Source organism: Tetrao urogallus (genome assembly GCF_951394365.1).
Source record: "Tetrao urogallus genome assembly, chromosome: 2".
In the NCBI taxonomy this organism is placed as follows: Eukaryota; Metazoa; Chordata; class Aves; order Galliformes; family Phasianidae; genus Tetrao; species Tetrao urogallus.
The window spans coordinates 34,610,616-34,630,991 of record NC_136814.1 but is presented as its reverse complement, the minus strand read 5'-3'; the positions used below and the strand labels follow the sequence as shown (position 1 = coordinate 34,630,991).

At 36.0% G+C, this 20,376-nt stretch overlaps 1 protein-coding gene across 3 annotated transcripts in view; it reads right to left on the bottom strand.

Annotated features, from left to right (window-relative positions):
• Nucleotides 1-20,141, bottom strand: part of CEP170 (centrosomal protein 170) — a gene marked incomplete at both ends in the record, with an annotated part of 64,111 nt that extends 43,970 nt beyond the window's left edge. For all 3 annotated transcript variants that reach the window (XM_079550859.1, XM_079550860.1, XM_079550858.1), the window contains 7 exons: nucleotides 523-999; nucleotides 6,716-6,850; nucleotides 9,089-9,251; nucleotides 9,355-9,411; nucleotides 9,991-10,071; nucleotides 15,146-15,235; nucleotides 20,037-20,141. In XM_079550859.1, coding sequence (XP_079406985.1) covers nucleotides 523-999; nucleotides 6,716-6,850; nucleotides 9,089-9,251; nucleotides 9,355-9,411; nucleotides 9,991-10,071; nucleotides 15,146-15,235; nucleotides 20,037-20,141 — 1,108 coding nt within the window. The remainder of the gene's footprint in view (nucleotides 1-522; nucleotides 1,000-6,715; nucleotides 6,851-9,088; nucleotides 9,252-9,354; nucleotides 9,412-9,990; nucleotides 10,072-15,145; nucleotides 15,236-20,036) is intronic.
• Between the last annotated feature and the right edge of the window lie 235 nt (nucleotides 20,142-20,376).

Below are 20,376 nucleotides of genomic sequence, written 5' to 3'. Positions count from 1 at the left end.
TTTCAGGTTCCAGACTCAAGCCTGACTTCATCAAACGTGATTGATTAATATCATCAGAATAAGTGTATGATATATTTTTTGTCACCAAGTGATTTTCTCAGAGTACTCAGAGTACTTGAATAATTTGTACTTCAGAACTTTGTTTCTATCAAGCAATCCAGCTTTTTAATGCAATTCACAGGAAAAAGTGAGATGCATGAACTTTAACTAAAGGCTTGGGTTTTTTCTTGTTCTCTTCAAAATCATGATTTAAATATCTGATGATTGCTTTTGTACCATACTTAGCTGTATGAGAATATCCCCAACCAGTATACTTACTATAAGACGATTTATGATTTGGTTTACTATCAGCTTTTTAATACTCAATGGTGCAGTAAGATTCCCCAAGCACAAATTCTTGTGTTCCTTCAGAGTATCTGTAATTTCCATTGAACTCTGCAAGGGCTCAGGGATCCACTGACTGGATGCTTGTGAAGAATTGCTATCCTCAGAAATAAGCAAAGCTGGAATTATTCACGTTACCTTTCAGTCTCTTCAAGTAGACTGGAACGTCACTCTTAATACTTTTGGAATCCTCCTCTGCTGGATCCCAGATCATTCTAGGAGGACTGTTCTGTGCTAGCCAATCTGCTACCTTGCTCTCTGCGGCCATCATCACAGTCTGAAGCCCAGGCAGGTCCTGACCACTGGAGGAAGAAGGCTTCTTTGACTTGTGGCGCTGCTCAGACGTGAATTTTGTCACGTGATCTTTGATTGTTACTTTCCCTGGTGTGTTGTCATCAAACTCAATGGTAAAGGAAGCATGTCCTGCGCTTGCTGCATGGGAACTTTGGGTGTCTTTTGTTGGAATCTCATGAATAGCGCTCTCTGCTACCTGTGAAGTTTGCTGGAATTCTTTTGTAGGAATTTCAAAATAACTTGGTTCCCTACAGAAAGGATAAAGTTCTTCACTTGCAGCTGCAGATTGCTCCTCAGCTTGCTTGGCATCTGTGCTGCATCCTATTAAGAAAAATAAAAGATAGATTTCACAATACTTGGGAACTACAGGTTCTTCAAGAATTTTCTGAATATCTGTAAAGGCCACTTGAGTAGCCTTTGGACTAAACAGTAAGACTGCGGAGAAGATTGAGCAACAGAGCTCTGGAAAAATAATTCCAGAATTACATATGAAAAGCATTACTGAAAATACAGCACAAGCTTTGGCTGTAAGGAGTGTAAAGCAGTTTAAAGCAGCAGAAAGCTCACTTCGAATTTGACAAAGGAGGTCTGCATTCCAAAAATGTTTGGACGATGTAAAAGTCACACGAGTTATTACTAACAGGGGAAACAGGCAAAAAACATGATAGAAATTGTTGAGATTATAGCTACTGCAATTTCGATCTATTTAAAGAAACATCAGATCAAGGTCTCCCTAAAATAAGTGCCAGTGATCTGGCTTTATCTCATTTCGTGCAGAGCTAGAATAATTTTGATAAAAATCTTGGAAAAAACAATTCACACACTAACACAAGATCAACATTAAGACTGACTTGAAAATTTTAACCCTAATAAGCATTGGATAACATTTTGGAATTCAAGCACCTTTTATGTTTCTACAAAAGGTAAAATCCAAGAATCAAGCTAAACTCTATCATCATCTGCTCTTATTTTATTTGTTTCCAGTTTGTAGAACAGGAAAAGCAACAATAGCTGGAAGCATGCAGAATGTTACGAAACCATGCTCTAATGGGGTCAAGAAAGCAGAATATGGAAAAAGCATGGGGAAGTTCCACTGTATAGCATGAAAGAAGGTTAAAGCTTCTTGTGGTTGCTAAAAAAAATCTACAAATGTATTTTTAAGAAAACAAATCTTCTGGTTGCAGTTCATTAAGCAGTAAGCCAGCCAAAGTATCAGGTGTAAAGATGTGCAACAAGCAACAGACGCTTGAGATGTTAGCAGTAATGGCTAGTTAGATCCCAGCAAAGAACACTGAATAGCTCCTACGTGATTTATCATGAATCAAGAAGTTTAAGAAATCACTTTGGGTTGCCAAGAAGATAAATAAGAATGCAACTAATAGATTTCTGGAGGTAAAAACTGTCACAGTATATCAGCTGGCATAATAAACATTTTTGTATGAAATTATTATGCAATAAGGTAGAAATGGAAACATGCATACTACAAATGGGAGTTTAAGGAGTCAAATATGCAGGACAGCTTAATACAATACATCTGTGTTCTTCACCAACATGCTTCTCGTGAAGGTTTAGGAAAATATTAAAAACTAAGAAATACAGGATAGTAGTTTGATAGAGAGAAATAGAATGAATAAGGAATAATATAATAGCTGGAAAAAAATAAATAAAAACGGGGGGAATGTTGTTAAGGGATAACAAATAGTACATTCTATTCATTCTTTATACATTGCCATGCTTAGATACCAACAGGAAAAAGTAACTCTGGTGAAGGTACACGATTAATTCATTTTGTCTAAAAGTAGCCACTGCAAACACAAAAGATATTTTTTATATCATGCTGTTGCAAGCCGAGAACACCCTTTGCTATCTCATTTTACTGATGCGTGTTCTTTCCAAACAGGTCCCTGCACTGCCAGTTCTTAATCCACCCTGGGTTACCTCATCTCTGGAGGGTAGTTTTCAGGCCCTACAACAGCACCTCACTACTCCACATCCCGGGAAATGGCAGCCCTTCCCCTTCTCCCCCCACATGGAAGCATGAGGCAGATAAAGCAATACAAAGTCTACAAGGAGGCAGACTCTAAAAACAGTCTGGTTAGCCAATAGTAGTGCTCAGTCACCTGCACAGCAAAGAAGCGCTTCCTGATGTTTAGAGGAAACTTCTTGTGTTTCAGCTTACCTCCCCTCTTTCTTGCCCAGGGTACTGAGCAATACTGAAAAGGGCCTAGCTCTGTGCTCACTGCACCTTCACATTAGATATTTCTATATATTGATAACATCTCCCTAAGTCTTCTCTTCTCCAGGCTGAACAGTCTCAGCTCTCAGCCTCTCCGCACAGGAGAGGTGCTCCAATCTCTTGATCATCTTATTTGATTAGCCCTTCATTGGACCTGCTCCAGGAGCTCCACATCTCTCTTGTACTGGGAGACCCCAGAAGTGGACACAGTACTGCAGGTGTGGGCTCATCTGTGCTGAGAAGAGGGGAAGAATCATCTCTCTTTACTTGCTGCTGATATGTTTTTTATTGTAGCCAAGAACACCATCGATCTTTTTTTTTTTACCAGCAAAGGCATGTTGCTAACTCACATTCAACTTACTGTCTACCAGGATCCCCAGGTCCTTTTCTACCAAGCTGCCATCCAGCTGGGTGGTTCGCAGCATGTACCAGTGCCTGGCTCCGTTCCTCCCCAGGTGCGGGATTTTGCACTTCTCACTGAATTTCATGAGATTCTTGTTTACAAAGATACTACACTAGACAACATATTTCTCTCTAACCAAAGAATTAAGAAACTGGATTACAAACTTCAAGCAATTTCCAAACAAGAAAAAGATCTTAGAATTTATCTTATGAAAATTCCAAGTACAAGCTAATATTCACCACTTAAAAGCACTGTTTTCTGACCAAAGTACTTACATTTTATAGAGTTAAGTATTGTTTATTCTAATCAATAATACTATTGGAAGCAAGGATGAAACAAAAAAATAACAGAAATCCTGAGCTAAATCACCCTTCAAAAATTTTCACTGAAAATATGATTGCAAGTACCTACAGATTTATATTACAAAAGCAAAGCCATTTTATAGTGAACTCATAAGTCATCAGCCAAGCTGAAAGAAATTACATATAAAACCAAATATAGATATAGAAGATAGTCTCAACTATATAATTAAGATAGCAAATAATTAAAATAGCAATTTTCACAGCTCTATAACCATAATTGACTTCTGTTTCCTAAAGCCCATTTAAAATTCATGACTTATCATTTCTTATGTTTCTAGTAAAGGCATTATTGTTGTAAATTCTATAACTACTACTGAGATCAGCAGAAGTGTATTTTTCACTTTTCCAAGAACTAAGAATACAACAAATGGACAGATTAATAATTACCTACCCAGGAACCTGGCACTAGCATGTAACCTTAACAGATGCAGCATAAATAAAATAGTTGTACTGTAGGTAACTTTGCAGCAATTGATTGTAAGTGGGGCTAGCAGGGTCATGGATAATTAAATAAGATTAACAAGTGTGTGAGAGAAAAAAAAAAAAAAAAAAAAGGCTTTAACTTCTTGAGATTTTCCAGGCTTTCTTGATGTTTGCAAATAACTTCCATTAGTGAGCTTCCGTTGAGGTAGGAAGACAGTAACGGCGACATAAGCCTATTAACTTGAGACTGTAGAGACTAATTGTCTGTAGTTGGCTTGGCAGAAACAAATCTCCCATTTGAATCTCCTCATTAAACCTCGCCCCATCTGTTATAATTCATGCCTTCGTTTCTATTCAAGAAATAATCATGTAAAAAACCATTAAAGCATGAAGCAGATTATTCATAGGATTAATTTGTTAAAATGGTATCAGGCTTCACAGATTTGAGATACTGAAAAAGGTTTCAAAATTCACATAAGTGAATTCATCTTCAGTGAATTCTCGTAGGCAGTTTATAATATGAAGTGTGAACCAAACTTGTGCTTTAAGCCCATAAAGAAAATGAATAAACATATCCATTTTGAAAAGTTTTTAGTAAATTAAAATTTGATGTTTAGTTCAAAAAAAAAATCTAAACATGAAGGTCTTTGAAGTTTCTTACTTTCCTTCATTACAGTGTTTCTTTACATCAATTTCTAACGATTACATTCACCTATGTTGTAAGACTTCCGTGCATGAAGAAAATACAAACTAGCTTGCTGGAAATTAACTTGATGGAAGTTGCATGGAATTTATGTGGAACGTAAGTAGACCAAAGAGGCCCGAAAAGCTTAACTCTACAATTGTATCAAAATGTTCAGAGTACTTTTTATACACTCCTGTAGTGATCCAACTATTGGCTGGGGACTGAGAAGGTAAATACCAGCAATCCCCTTGCAAAATCTCTTGATAAATATATTAAAAATGTGAAACAGTTAATGCTATAATGTCTATGAAAAAATTACTTTAAAAAAGGAAAAAACTAAAAATAGCTACTAAATAGAACCTGGAGTCTTGTGTCATAGCTTGTTAATGGTACTGCACCAAAACCACAGACTTCAGGATACTATTTTTTTAATAAGCCCATATTTAAGAGGGGTAAATAACATGCATGATTTTGTATTAAAATGTTGGTAGATAAATGCAAGTACAAGAAGCCTCGTGATTTAATCATAGTTTTTATTATATTAGTTTGCTAAATACATGGTCAAAGAAACAAAATCATAAATACCATAGTCTTAACCACCCCCGTTTTGGTATACAGACAGCACAGGTTTCATAGCCAGTATATCAGTGGCAAGACTTCAAGGCAAGGACTTGATTCTTATTCTTAGTAACTGCTGTCAAACACGCTGCCCCTCTTTTTTTTTTTTTTTTTTTTTTTTTTTTTTTTTTTCCATCTAACAGTCTTAGTATTTCATTATTATTATTATTGCCAGTGGAAAAAGAAAAAAATTGTATTCCCTAAGAATGCTTGGGAGTGTTTGAAGAACACCTTCCTACCCAAGATTTCTACTACACCTCTCAGAGTCAGCGTACTTAAAAAGCCTCTGTCACTGGAGTACACAATAACACCTCACACCATCCACGGTAGAGAAAACCTTTTTACAAGCATACACACAAACAGAAAGTTTGCAGTACTGCATTATGATGCACGTGTTCCACATGCAACAAAGTTGTTTCAAGAGAACTATCACTACAATAAATGATTTCACCTAGTTTCTTCTCTATTAGTCCAAATCTTAAGCTTGCTTACTTACAGACAGCTTACTGTCTGCATCTTGAGAACTGTAGACTAATAAGAAACAGTTTACTAAAAGCTATGGTGAAAAAAACAATAGAGAAATTGATTTTACTAAAGTGATGTTAGTTTTGTTTGATTTCATCATGTTTAGAGTTCATTTCAATTCCTCTTTTTTAGAAAAAAGTTATAAATAGAATAAGCCTGATGATAGATTTAGGGGTCTAATTATAGACATTGAGATCTGTGTTTTGGCAACATGTGCTGCAAGCAGACAACCAGACTATCAAAAAAAAAAAAAAAAATCAGTACTACGGGGAAATAAAACTTTATCAGCTTAACTTCAGACTATGCAATGTTTACTGCATGAAATACAGGACGCAATCCCTTCTAACGCAGATTACTACATTACAGGACAGAAAGCACAAACCACCTTATATAGCCAAGACTCAAACACAGAAATAAAATAGCACATTTTCAGAAGCGATTTCCTTAAGACATCCCACTGCAATCTCTAATTTTCAGCATGAGAAATGACAGATTAACTAAACTGATAAATAAAAGAGTACTTCAGGTAATATTTTCTAAATTTACTGACAAAAATTGTGCTGAATACTAGAGAACTGATACACGTCTGAAACACTTCTCTGGAAATTTCTAGGTTCTTGCAGAATAATTTTTAAGGTAAATTTTATTAAGCTTTCATCTGTGCAAACTATCTGTCAAACCTCCGAAAATAACATTATTTAGATGTCTGGTTCACAATACACGAAACTCTACTGAACAGCAAAAGCTCCCAAAAGAATTAGAAAAGAGAGAGAAAAGAGATTTACCTGGAGCTGCCGTCTCATGCATTTTTTCTTCACCTTTGCTATCCGGTTTACAACCACCTTTTTCATCAGCTTCATCCTCACCCCACCAGGCTGGCTGTCCATATAAAGGTGTACCACGAGGCATGGTAGAAAGATCTATAAAAATAGTGCAAAACTGAGGAAATTGCTTTTGTGTTTAGTTGAGTTGCTTAGGTTCAAGCAACAAGAAAAGAGCGATTTATTGGGACCATTTCTCCTGGAACCTGAAGTGAATTGGTTGCGCGCATTTGCCCAAATACAAAACCAATTTAGAGACTGGATAAGTGATCTGAGTTCTAAATATAAAGGCTTACTAGTGACCTGATCAAAACTTTTGGCACAAACACTTCTGCAAAGGCAGCTGACACCTCTTATTGTTGCCCTGATATATCTGCAAACACTATTTTCTGCATTGAGCTTGAAGTTGTCAGTACAGCAGTACATTCCTAAAAGCTGTTCACTGCTATTCCTATGAGAAGACTGTCACTTTTATCCACATTGACCTTTTACTGAAATCTGAACTCAGTGCATAAAAAACTGACCAAAATTTCGCAGTGTTGCCAAGGTTCCAAATTGCTGACAGACTTAAGAGTGCTGAAAGTTATCAAGCGTAAAAGACTAGTGAGCAAAATTATTTTTAAAACAAACCGTAGTTAAACTGCTGTCCAATAAAGGAAAAACATTATACAGAATGCATACACAAGATTAAACACATTTAAATCCAGAGGTCAAATTAAAAAAAAAAAAAAAAAAAAAAGGTACTGATTTAATTAAAATTTCTGTTTTCACAATAACTTATTGGACAGGTTTTGATCTGACCCTCCCTCCTGAGAGTTTATTCACCATACTGAGATTTTAGTATCATACGGATGTCCTGAGATTACTTTAAACAGTCTTTCATGTAAAAGTGTGTGACCTGCTTAAATGTAGCTTGGTAGTTACCTATTACTTTGCCTGTCATGAATGTTTATTTTGCATTTTTCTTCAGGGCTTTATTCAAAGCAATTCCTTACATTCGGTACAAATTTCACAGTCATGCCAAAATTCAGCATGATTTGAAGATATAATTTTATTTATTTGTTTCAAAACAGCCTTACACTTCTACTGAATTGTTCTCAAAAACTTGATGGGAACAGCTTTGCAGACATACAACAACAGTGAGAGAATAAATACCCTAAAAGCTTATCAGTTGTAGTCAAATATAATCATTAACTTTTACTGTTATTTTTGAAAAAGTCAAGAGAAAAGGGAAGTTGAGGAGAAAAAAAAAATCCACTGCGCTACATAATGAAAATTTAAGAGGCTGAAAAACAATATTAAATCAGAATACTGAAGTATTGGTTAGGCTTTATGTACCCATAATAGGTTGCTAGATGAGATAAAATTAGTTATACCATTGAGTCCTACAGGTTGTGGAGAGAATTATATAAAGCAAGCTTTCCAGAATGGATTACACCTAACCAGCACAGTAACAGCCATGAACTAAGGAATTGGACCCAATCAGATTCAGATGTAATGCACAGTACCCTCCAATACCTTTCTCATTCGTTTGGTTATTACCTGTGATAACAGGTAACACAGCAAGGAATTATAATGAGAAAATTACTAAATGAACACAAGCCACACAATGAATTTAAGACAGCCTGGGCAAAGCCACCATGACACAATATATAAATACAAAAGATGATGTAAAAACAAGATCTACCATTTTTATACCACAATAGAGCAGTTAGGTTCTACCCTGACACATCTAATAATGAATGCTATGATCTATAAAACAAAGAAATAAAAAATAGAAAAAAAAAAACACAAAAGGAGAACTATTCAGAATGGTGGTGGAAAAATAATACAAACTGCTTCAGCTCCACTGCAAAAAAACCCCTTCACTTTATTGCCAAAAATACTTTCTAATTGTCAGGAAGAGAAATATAAAAAACAAGGAATGCTACTTAAAAAATTGTTTTAGGTGTTTTCTTAACATGTAGATCTATGGTAAAGGTAGAAATTCTATTCTGAAAGTTATTAATTACTCTCATTCACTCTAACTTCTTTTCCAAAAGGGTGAAAATGCATTGGAACAGGTTGCCCAGGGAAGTATTCAAGACATATGAAGATGTGGCAGTGAGGAACATGATTAGTGGGCATAGTGGGGATGTGCTGGCAGTTGGACTAGGTGATCTTAGAGGTCTTTTCCAACCTTAAAGACTCTAAAATTCTATGCTTATAATATATCTAAAATTTAACATGACTTAAAAACAAAACAAAACATCCGTGTGTGTAATTTCACAGACCCTGGTGAAGCAAACAAATGTCTCTTTCAAGCTTGCATGCTTCTGCAGCAAAAATGCACCTTACCTATGGATTTCTCTTCAGATTTCAGTGCTTCAGTAGTCTTGTGGTGCACTTCAGCTGTGGACTCTGTTTCTTTGGACTCTGAACTTTTGGAGATGGTTTGCTTTGACCCTTCTGCCTCTGAAGATTTCTGGGATAACTGGAGTTGGCTTGTAAATTTTTCATGCTACGTGACATTAAGTAAATTAATAAATTTCAAAGAATGAAAAAAAATCTTTTACCAATAACCCGTAATGACAGAGCACCACTGAGGCACAGGCCATTGTTACCTTAAGAGCTTCTTCAGGGACTCTCATCTCTCCTCTGACAACAGTAAAAAGATTAGTATGTGGGAAATGCTAAGGAAAACACACTGCTCACAAGAGGATTTTCTACAAAGGCAACAGTTCTGCAGCGTGTTCTGCCATTCCAACAGTAAGAACTGTTCTACACATTTATCACTGTTAGGACTACAATGTACAGTAGTGCTTGTAAAAGAAAATGCACAACACAATTACTTATTACTTACAAATAGATCATTGAATAGATAAATTTCATGTTGTAATACTACACTTTTTTCTTCTTCCCTCATACAGTACAATACTTTGAGTATTTTCCTCAAAGTATTGTTTTTCTGCAACACAAAAGTGACACACAAAAGTGGTATAACAAGAGGGTTTGAAGTAAAGGTTTGAAACAGTAATTGGAAATCAAGGTCTCTTTTAGTGAGAAACAATGAGATGTACTTGATCAATATTTCTGATCATGGTACAGTATTCAGCAATTTTCTCTGATATGGGCATTTTTGTTGTAAAGAGAGATGCTTAAAGCTCTCAAATACAATGAGTACCCTTAATTTAATGCAATTACATTTTCCTCATGAGAAGTGTGCATCAGGACACCATGCATTCTCTTATGACAAGGATATCATATCCAAATCTCAGTTTATCTTCTAATTTCAGAGTGATGTATGTCTGTTCTGGAATCCTCACATCGTTTACAAATGTCTGCAGAAATAAATGAAGACAGAAAGAGATACTCTTAAACAGAAAAAAAGCCAACAACCTAACGAAACAAAACAAGCTACCCAACAATCAATCATTAAACTAACTTTATAAGAAAGAAGTTTTCAGCACTGCAAGTTTTCCACTGTTGATTCACTGGGGAACATTCCCTCAAATTAGCACTAATCATCATTATTTTTCTTGTAGCTTGCTTTTTCAATCTCAATTAGACAACAGAATTGATTTATCATCATCTTTGTGCAACACTTTTCTTTCAGTATTTCATGTCGGATATGCATGTTCTGAGGTAGTTTGGAAGTTACCCACGTTGTAAAAAGACTTTAAGGAAAACAAATATGGACCAAGATACTGCATCCAAATTATCTCCAAAAAGCAGTGGTAGAGAACTCATGTACTGTGACACCTGAACAACAGCAGGCGTAACAATATTTGTAAGCAAAAATAACATCATTACACCAGCAAGCAGCAAAGTAGGGTGAAGTCCATAGTCTTGACAACACCTTTTGAAAGTTCACTTGTTGTACCATAACTAATCCTCCCTCCTTCAAATCACTGTTGGAAACAATTGGAGAAATCAGACAAGCTTTCATCAATTTGAAGAAGGATTGATGTACCTGAAAGACTGCCCAGTTTCACCAGCCATAGCAGCTGGCTGTTAGAGGCAGTACAGATTAATTCGGACCTGAAATCCTAGTGGCTGAAAACAAGAAACTCACAAAAATATCCTGGTATAACTTCAAGAGAACACCTGAGATACAACAAGGAGGAGTAAGAAGCAGCAAGGAGGAGGAATAACACACGTTCAAGTCAAAACAAATCTCAGAAAGGGAAACTGGAAGATTAGGCAAACAATTTCATCTCTGTGGGGGAAGAAAGAAAGGGAATATAAACACAGCTTGAAATTACATTGCTTAAGCTCTACAGAAAATTCTAGAAAGTTACTAGTCAAAGTTATATTATCCCTGGAGGCATTCAAGGCCAGGCTGGATGTTTGGTCTAGTGGTTGGTGACCCTGCCCATGGCAGGGGTATTGAAAGTAGATGATCACTGTTGTCCTTTTAACCCAGGCCATTCTATGACTCTGAGTTATCTCCACAACATTCTGAAATTGGCAATGGCTCTTGTAACAACAGGGAAAAAAGAAAAAAAAAAGAAAAGAAAAAAAGAAACAGAAAAAGAAACAAAAATCTTTCCACCAGGGAAAAAAAAAAATAAAAAAAAAAAATCAACCGACCAACCAAACTAGCAATTGGGCTACAATTAAAAAAGAAGACACTAACTCTGCACTCAGACCCTTGAAGAATCTGTCCAACATATGAGCTGACAAAAACCTTCTGCACAGCATCTTCCCTTAAACTGTTTCTCAACACTGAATTCAAATCAGCACTGAGGAACTAAAATTTACAGTCAGTTATTCTTCTTTTGTTCCCTCCTGGCCTTCTTGAAATCATCCTTCTCCTTTTACCCAAAAAGGATGTAACATCTGGCCTTATAGCAACGTAGCACCTTCCTTGTAAGAAATATGACTGATCACTTACTCATGACCAGTCTCTCATTCCTTAGATTTACTTCCCTCATCCTCTTTCCAAATCCTTAAAAAGTCTTAATTTGGGGCAAATTCAAGGCAAATAAAATATTTATGGCTTAGCTCATATGAGTCTGTAGCAATATTTTATGAATTATTTAGCAGTTGTATTATTTTCTGTACCTCACACAAAAATCAATTTTACAGCTTCCTGCTCATTTTTGTTTTTTAGAATGACTAAGCATAAATTCTGAAGATGGGAGATTGAACATGGAGCACCCAGATTAAAGGTATTTACTTTGTTTTGTGCCATTTTCAGGTGTTCAAAATACCAGCACCCTGCAGAAGGCTGCAGGTACTGCAAATTCAAACTTGAAAAAATTTAAACAATATCCACGTATTTTTAAGAACTGGAGCAACTGAAGTCTGCCACTTCTAAAGCAAAACTTTGAAGTTAGGAGTGCACACAACAAATAAATATTTAATAAGTAAGTCAAGTATCCGAATCTTTAAACACTTGTTTTGTTCATTTAAATAAATCCAGTATGAGATATCCAGAATGAGATCAAGTCTCTAAATACAGAGAGGATTACTTCCTCCAAATAATACAGGGCTCCTCTGTTTTACTTTAATTTTCTAAATAAATAGCAATTTTTCTTCTTTCTTTTTTCTTTTTTTTTTTTCTACTAATGCTCACCTTAGTCATAAAACTGACTATATTCTACAATGTAGGTAACTTCTCTAAGAAATAAGAATTAATTAAGAATTACTGTTTAGCAAGCCTAAAACTTAAAAGTAGTATTTAATGCATATTTATTCTAATTAAACATTATGAGAGCCCAGACATGCAAAGAATATCCTCAACACAGCCTGAATTTCAGTACTGCAAACAGTATTTACAGGTATTTACAAGTATTTACAAGTATTTACCTGAATTACAGGTCTGGAAACAGAAAACCAGAACTTCCACAAGGATGCTGAAGAGTAAGACGGAGGTTCAAGGCTGGCACATTTGACCACAGAATAGGCTCTCAATCTGTTATGTTCTTCACTAGAAGCACAAAAATAAGCTGCCACTCCTGAACAATGACTGGGTAAAATGAAAAGTGTCTGAAGAACCTGGATCCTCAAATGCCAGAGAGAACTTCAGCTGTTTCACTCAGCGTAGTGAGGAAATGAGCACTCTTAAGTAAGTAAAGGTGGCAGCTGAAAGCATTAGCTGCAATGCTAACAAAAGTTATCTGTCAAACTTAGGAGCAACACAATGGTGCAGATTCAGTGACAATGGAGAAAAACAGATACTCATAAAGTTGATTTTAAATTTCTTCAAAGATTAAAGAACATATATCCCTTCCAAAAGTTAAGATGGGGAGATGAAGCAAGGGAGCAGAGCAATGGATGTATATACCCTGGAATGATTAAAAAGGAGGAGAAAAAAATAAAAATAGAACATCCTGAAAAGCAGAATGTCACTCTACTAAGGATTTCTCAGAAAAAAAAAGACAATAATATTAAAGTTAGCAAAAGAAAAAAAGTCAGATTTTGGAATGTCTTATTTGTGTTACAGTAACAAGAAGGCTTATATATAGATGAAGAACTCTTCATAGAATTCAGCTCTCATTTTCTACAGACTGTCATCACTTAAATCTGACAAAACAAGTCAAACTTCAATGCAACAGCAAAAGGAAGCTTTCTCAGTAATTTATCACAGATACCACTAGATTTAGTAGCTCTCTCCCTGATCCCAACAACAGATACTATTTTCCAAAGGTGGCTTCAAAACAACTTTTGCACACAGAAGTTGGCTGAATTATGCAATGAGGTACAGTTACAGAAACCTAACCACCTAAAATGTTAAGTTAAAATCAAAAACAAAAGATCAGTGGTCTGAAAGTATCAGCTAGAAATTTGGAATCTTGTTTTAAACTTCCATCTCTACACACTCTCCTCCCCAATGCTTTGTCATTTTGAACATCATTCAAAGCCACATATCGCTATCTAATGTTCAGAGCAAATGGTATAGCAGGATGAAAAGACCTATTGCCTAGTTATTAGTTCATTGTAGCATACAGAGGCGTTGTCTATATTGTTCTGCCACACCACTTTGCTGAAGTATTCTGCTGTATAGAAGAAATACACCATTTTGTATCTGAAACCAAACAAGAGAGGTATGTAAGACAAAGCACAACTAGAAACAGATAGTAAGGGAAGCACGGTGAAGACAATGAGCAAGGACTATATTTTTAAGATCTAATATTCCCAGAACTATGGGAAGAAGGAGTTTCTGTGATGTCTCTGCATAAACAGCCACATAGGAACAGGCAGCTCCAACATGAGAATGAATAAGTTTACATGAGAATGAATAGGTTTATTTGATTCAAGTGAATCAAATAACTGAAAGTTCTTTACCAGAAGTGAAGAGAGGTGAAAACACTTTTTTTTTTTAATTGAACTCAAATTTTGTGAGAAGATGATGAAAATGAAGTATACCTATTGATTGCAAGAGTAACAAAGTTAGGGAATAAAATCAAGTGACGACAAGAAATTACTATGAGCTGAATTCATTTTGATCACTTCCCTGAAACAGTGCACTGACTTTCAAAATACAGAAGTACATTAAATATTTAAGGAGCAAAGTTCTCATCTGCATGTAACGATTCAAAGGAAATCCAAACACTTCAGAAGTTACACTGCTTTCAGATGGAGTTGAGGCTCTGACTCTTTGGAAGGCTGAGGCACCTGAAGACATCTAAAGGTCTGTATCTTAAAATACAAAAAACTAATAAAGGCAGTCTGAGAATTTATTTTGAATAGCACTTCAAGACCAAATGCCAAGTTGGAAATCAGTATTAGGAGACATTTCTTCCTCACATCTTTTTAAACATTTGGTAATATTTACTGAAATCAATATTTAGTAAGCTCCTGATAAAGAGATGAACTCACAATACTGTGTACTCAACACACATTCATGACATAGACAGAGAAAATACCAACCATAACCACCATCTCTAAACAGCTCCAAGAAATACTGAAAGAGCTTCAAAAAGTGACACAAGGTTATTGAGAAAGAATATGCCAATATAAAATACAAGTAAGCTTACATGCAACACAGCTATTGTATACTTAAAATCTGTTTTTACATACAGAGTACAGTAACATTCTTATCTGTATGATAAAAGGATAGTAAGGAATACTGTGAAATAGAAATCCATTTCTTACAGAAAAATTCTAGAGATTAAAATGCCTTTAAAAATAATAAGTATATAATCAATTTAAGAGTGTTTGTTTCTACGTTTCTGAAATACAGAAGAGTTAAATACATCTTTGTATTCTTCTGAGATTTTTTTTTCTATTGCCAAGCCTTCTTCACTAAAGGACTTTATTTCAGTCCTGCAATTGATGCTCCACAAAACAACTTCTTTTTTTTCAGACGTTTCCCTCTTTTTAAAACTTGCATGAAGAAAATATTAATTAATGCTTGTTAATTCACTGTCTATTTGTTCAAAAGAAAAGTTTCCAATGTTAACTTACCCCATTCAAGCTACCTAAATCCTTCACTAAGTGTTCATCTGTAGAAGGTTCATAGTTAAGTACAGCGTGTTGCTTGTCCACACTTCGCGACTAAAATAACAAGAATAAAAAAGTATTTCAAAAACAGATCAAAAGAGAATAAAATTGGATTACTCTAAGAAATAACTATGTCATTTTCATGCATTCTTTCTAATTATACATAAAATAATTAATCCCCCACTAACTTGATCTCTAACCACATCGAGATCCGAGTACTTATAGCAGAATCATAAAATTCATAATAATTTTTTTTAATGTTTCCTCAAATGTGACTCTAAGTTACATCCAGCCATATCTTATCAAAAAAATTTCTTTTTCTTTTCCCCATGCTATTACTGATGTTTAATCTTGCATCATCAATTTCACCTTTATTTCTCTCTTGCTCTTTCTCCCTTTAACTGCATGCTTATATCAAAACATGATTATAGTTCTCCGGTATAGCTGTTCTCTCTAAAATGTGCAGTTTCCTGTCATGCATTTCTAAACCCTTCATTATGTTGTCTGGGATTCTTACCGCAGTATACAAACGTTCATTTTTTTCCTACTTGATCTTAACTTTATGAACAAATTATCTATAACCTCTTCGCTAAATGTCTAAGTGGTTCCTGAGTTCCTATTCCCAGTCTCTAATTTGTTTCTTTAATTTTTCATTTCCTTCTATAAGTATTTCAGCAATTTTTTTTTTTTTTTTTTTTAAATAAAACTTGCTTCCAAATGTGAACAATAAGTTAGGAGCAAACCTTGTTGCTATTTTCTCTGAGAAAACCATCTCCCTAAGATCCAAATTCCCAGATCTATATAGCACTGAGAATGACTTCTAGGCTCATTCCTGTACTAGCACCTGCAGTCTGCCAGTTTTAAGGATCCCAGGTCATAGAAGCATTAGCAAGATCAAGGCATCAGGCCATGCAATCATAGCTTCTGAGGAAATGCCTTCACTGAACTTTTAATAATTATTTTATTCAACTATATATTACTTTATTAAACAATTATTATATTACCTTTAAGTGTCACTGCATACCACAGAATCATAGAATGGCTTGGGTTAGAAGGGGCCGCAAGGATCATCAAATTTCAATCCCAGTGCTACAGACAGGGCCACCCACCTCCAGATCTAATGAGACCAAGCTGCTCAGGGCCCCATCCAACCTTGAACACCTCCAGGGACGGAGCATCCACGGCCTCTCTGGGCAGCCTGTTCCAGCACCTCACCACTCTCTCTGTAAAGAACTTCCTTGATTCCAATCTAAACTTTCCCTCCTTGAGCTTTTAACCATTCCCCCTTATCCTATCACTGCCTATCCTTGTAAAGAGTTGATTCCCCTCCTTTACATAAACCCCTTTTAAATACTCAAAGGCTTCAGAGAAGTCTCCTCGCAGCCCTCTCTCTTCCAGGCTGAACAAGCCCAGCTCCCTCAGTCTTAGCAGGGGAGGTGCTCCAGCCCTCTGATCATCTTCATGGCTTCCCACTGGACCCTCTCCAACAGCTCCACATCTTTCCTGGATGCAGTACTCACAACGGCAGAGTAGAGAGGGACAATCACCTCCCTTTCCCTGCTGGCCACACCTCTCCTCTTCTGATAGAGCCCAGGATCCATTGGCCTTCTGAGCTGCAAGAGCACACTGTTGGCTCATGTTCAGATTTTCACCCACCAGGATGCCCAGGTCCTTCTCCACAGGACTACTCTCAAGGAGTTCTTCTCCCAGTCTGTACACGTATCTGGGATTAGTCTGACCCAAGTGCAAAACCTTGTACTTTGCTATGTTGAACCTCACGAGGCTCACACGGGGCCACCTTTCAAGTTTGTTTTAGAATATTTACAAAATATATTACGAAGATAGGAGTTTACTGTGAGAAGTAAATCTATATTCCCAGACATGAATAAAACCCCCACTACACGAATAGTGGGTAGGCATGACCTGAGGTCTAATTCTATAAAACACAAGACAGAGTGAAAATGCTCTCTAATAAGGCTACTGTAACACGCTTTCTGACAAGAGTATGAATAAAAGCATTAAAAGCCACTTTCTTTATCATGCATTGTCCACATGCTTTGCAGTAAGAGAACAACCAAGTTGTCAGAAGTGGAATGGAAGGTCCTGCACAAAGAGCTATACATACAGAACAAGAACACATTATGAGCTTCTCCTTTGGTGGGTTCCTCCCCCTTCAGCAATGTGGTATCACATTCATGCTGGCATGTAGACCTAAGAGCAGGCTACACAGAATATTCTTGAAATCACAAGGCGTCTTGATTCTTTTTAACTACCTCTAAAGTCAACAGACAATAACATCCATGAATGACTGTTCATAATATCCACCCAGCAGGCAGCTGCTTTTGGAAGTGTTGATGACTGAAGTTTTGTAACAAAATAATAAATGCTCAGGCAATAAGCTTCACTCTAAAGACTGCTCAGTTACAGATAGGGACCATTAAAGTACGTTATTTACTAATGAGAAAACTGCAAAACCACAATACACCACATACATATATATATGTGTGTGTCTGTGTATACATATATATATATATATGATATTTATATTATTATATATTTTCCTCATGCCATGCCATATATGTGTATACAGACACACACACACACACACATATATATATATATATATATATATATATATAATCTGTACAATCTCCACACAATCTCCAGTTATGGAGAGATTTAAGGAAAATGATGGATAGCAAGGAACTCAGGCTTACTTAACTGAGGGTTAAGTAAGGTTTGTTTAAGTGAGAGACACTGGACCAGGTTGCCCAGAGAGATTGTGAATGCCCCCTCCATGGAAGCAACCAAGGCCAGACAGGATGGGGCTTTGAGCAACCTGGTCTAAGGGGAGGTGTCCCTGCCTTTTAGCAGGGGGACTAGAACTAGATGATCTGTGTGGTTCCTTCCAACCCAAACCATTCCATCATTCTACCAACAGAGAATTTTTAGTCTTTTGAACTCAGATAAAATGATTTGCTGCAGTATATATTATATAAAGCATATCTCCAAATCGCTTTTTCGAGTGAGAGATTGAGCTGCCCTACTACTGCTGAGACTTGCAGTCAGCCAATCCAAGTGAATATTAAAAGGCTAAAAGGTATGATAAAAGGGGGCACAGAAGTAGAGATGTTAGTATTAGGAATGATAATCAAAGAAAAAGCACTTAATAAAGAGACAAAGTGCTGAGAAATCTCTGTCTTTAAGAAATTCATTCCACTTCATCTAGCACCTAGGAATGAAATCTGCATCTCTAACATCAGACTGATCAAAAATTTTACATTCAAAATAATAAAACTAACACAACCAGTTGCAATCAACATAAAATTATTGTAATAATTATGATTTTACTTAATTAGCACTAACTGAAAACACACACATGTATTTTAATACAAAGTTTGTAGCTAATCAGTCACATTCTTCTCTCATTGCAACTCTGTTATTTTACCTGGCAAGAAAAACTGTATAGATTAAACAGGAAATAACATTTACTCTTGGGAAGGGGAGGTGAGAATCAGTTTCCGTAATTGCCTTACTAACATAAATTATTTGAAGCATATTACTACCTTTAAACTGTTAAAACTTTTACATTTTTCCAACTTGTGAGCAACAAAAAAAAAGCTTATATAACGTGTAAAAATGCCATCTCACTCCCCATCTCAAAAAAGCCAACTTTGCTCTCAGTTTCATGACGTAAACCAGAATATTTTTTTAATTGTAACATCCCGTGTAGGAATCAATTGCAATTTTTATTTTTATTTCTTTTTGCCACCTTATTTTTGCTTTTTTTCCTTTATTTTTTTTCCTACTGAAAACAAATACTTCATGCACAAATCCCCAAGACCTCATACTGCCTGTTCTTATTTTGTTTGTAAGATAAATTGAGAGTATTTTCAACTTTATAAGAGACAAAGCATTTCTACCACCAACAAACCCTTTGGATATCTTTTGAGGTTGACATGACTTTGTACTGAAATTACACTCTCAGTTATACAAATAAAAAATAGGTTTCTAGGCACTTCATTTGCAAACAGGATTCCAACTTGGCTATTAATGGCTACATATACAATTCCTGACAACTAAGAATTCAAAAGTAAATATGTTACTGAATGGTAGAAATCACTGAGAATATGAAAGTTTAATCATCATAAGAGTTCTACATTAATCAAAGACAAGGATTCCCCAAAATAACAGCATTCACCATTAAAAACTACATACACTGGAAAGCAGCTCAGAGGACTACAGCTCTGATAAAGCAGAGTGCCTGCCGTATGGCTGCACAGCAATACAGTTACACATCTCTAAGAGTTCCCCATAGTGACTCACAAGTTGAGGAAGCTACTGAAGTATTCAACTGACAGACTCGTATTTTTACAGTTGAACCGGAATCATTACTGAGATTGAGTCATTCAAATTCCTTAGAGATACAGGAAATAGCTTTTCTACTGATTTCATTGCCTTTGTACAAGGAGATCAGGACACGGAGACAGAGTTACATCAAATCATGTGACTAAATTAGATTACAAGAAAAAAGAAAGCTCTTTTCAAAAGCATCCGGTGCACGTAGCGTTATCACATATTAAGGGTGCAGCTGATTTTTTACTCATCATATTGCAAAATTTCTCCAGCCTTCTATTCTTGCATTCAGTATGAAATTTCTATAAAGAAAATGTGATCCTCTACACTTCGACAATAAGTGTATGATTGATGGCAATATACTCTAACTTTCTGTATGAACACAACAGATAAATCAAAACTATCACCCCACCCAACATCTGGCAAATCTCATTTTCATGCACAGCATTAAACTCATTCAAGATTTGAGCAGCTGCACATGGAAGGCTGATGCAATTACCTGTAACATCAGCTCACAGTCATCTCTTCCAACAAAAATCATTTCCCGTGGCAGCCGATGGCGGGTGCCTCCACTGCTCACCAAAAACCAGGATGTTAAGCTCATTTTCTGCTTAGCTGATAAATCCTTGGCAAAGCTACGTCATCCTGCAGCAAGACAGAAAGAAAGAGGAACACAGAAAGTCATTTTGTTTATTTTTAGCTACAGTTCCTACTCAGCAAACACTGCAAGCAGAATACATAAAACCTCTGAAAATACAGCATCTTTCAGTAGCAGGCACTGATGCCAGCAAATGGAGGAAGCGACAGGCTACAGACTTCCATAGTCCTGATGCTCTGCT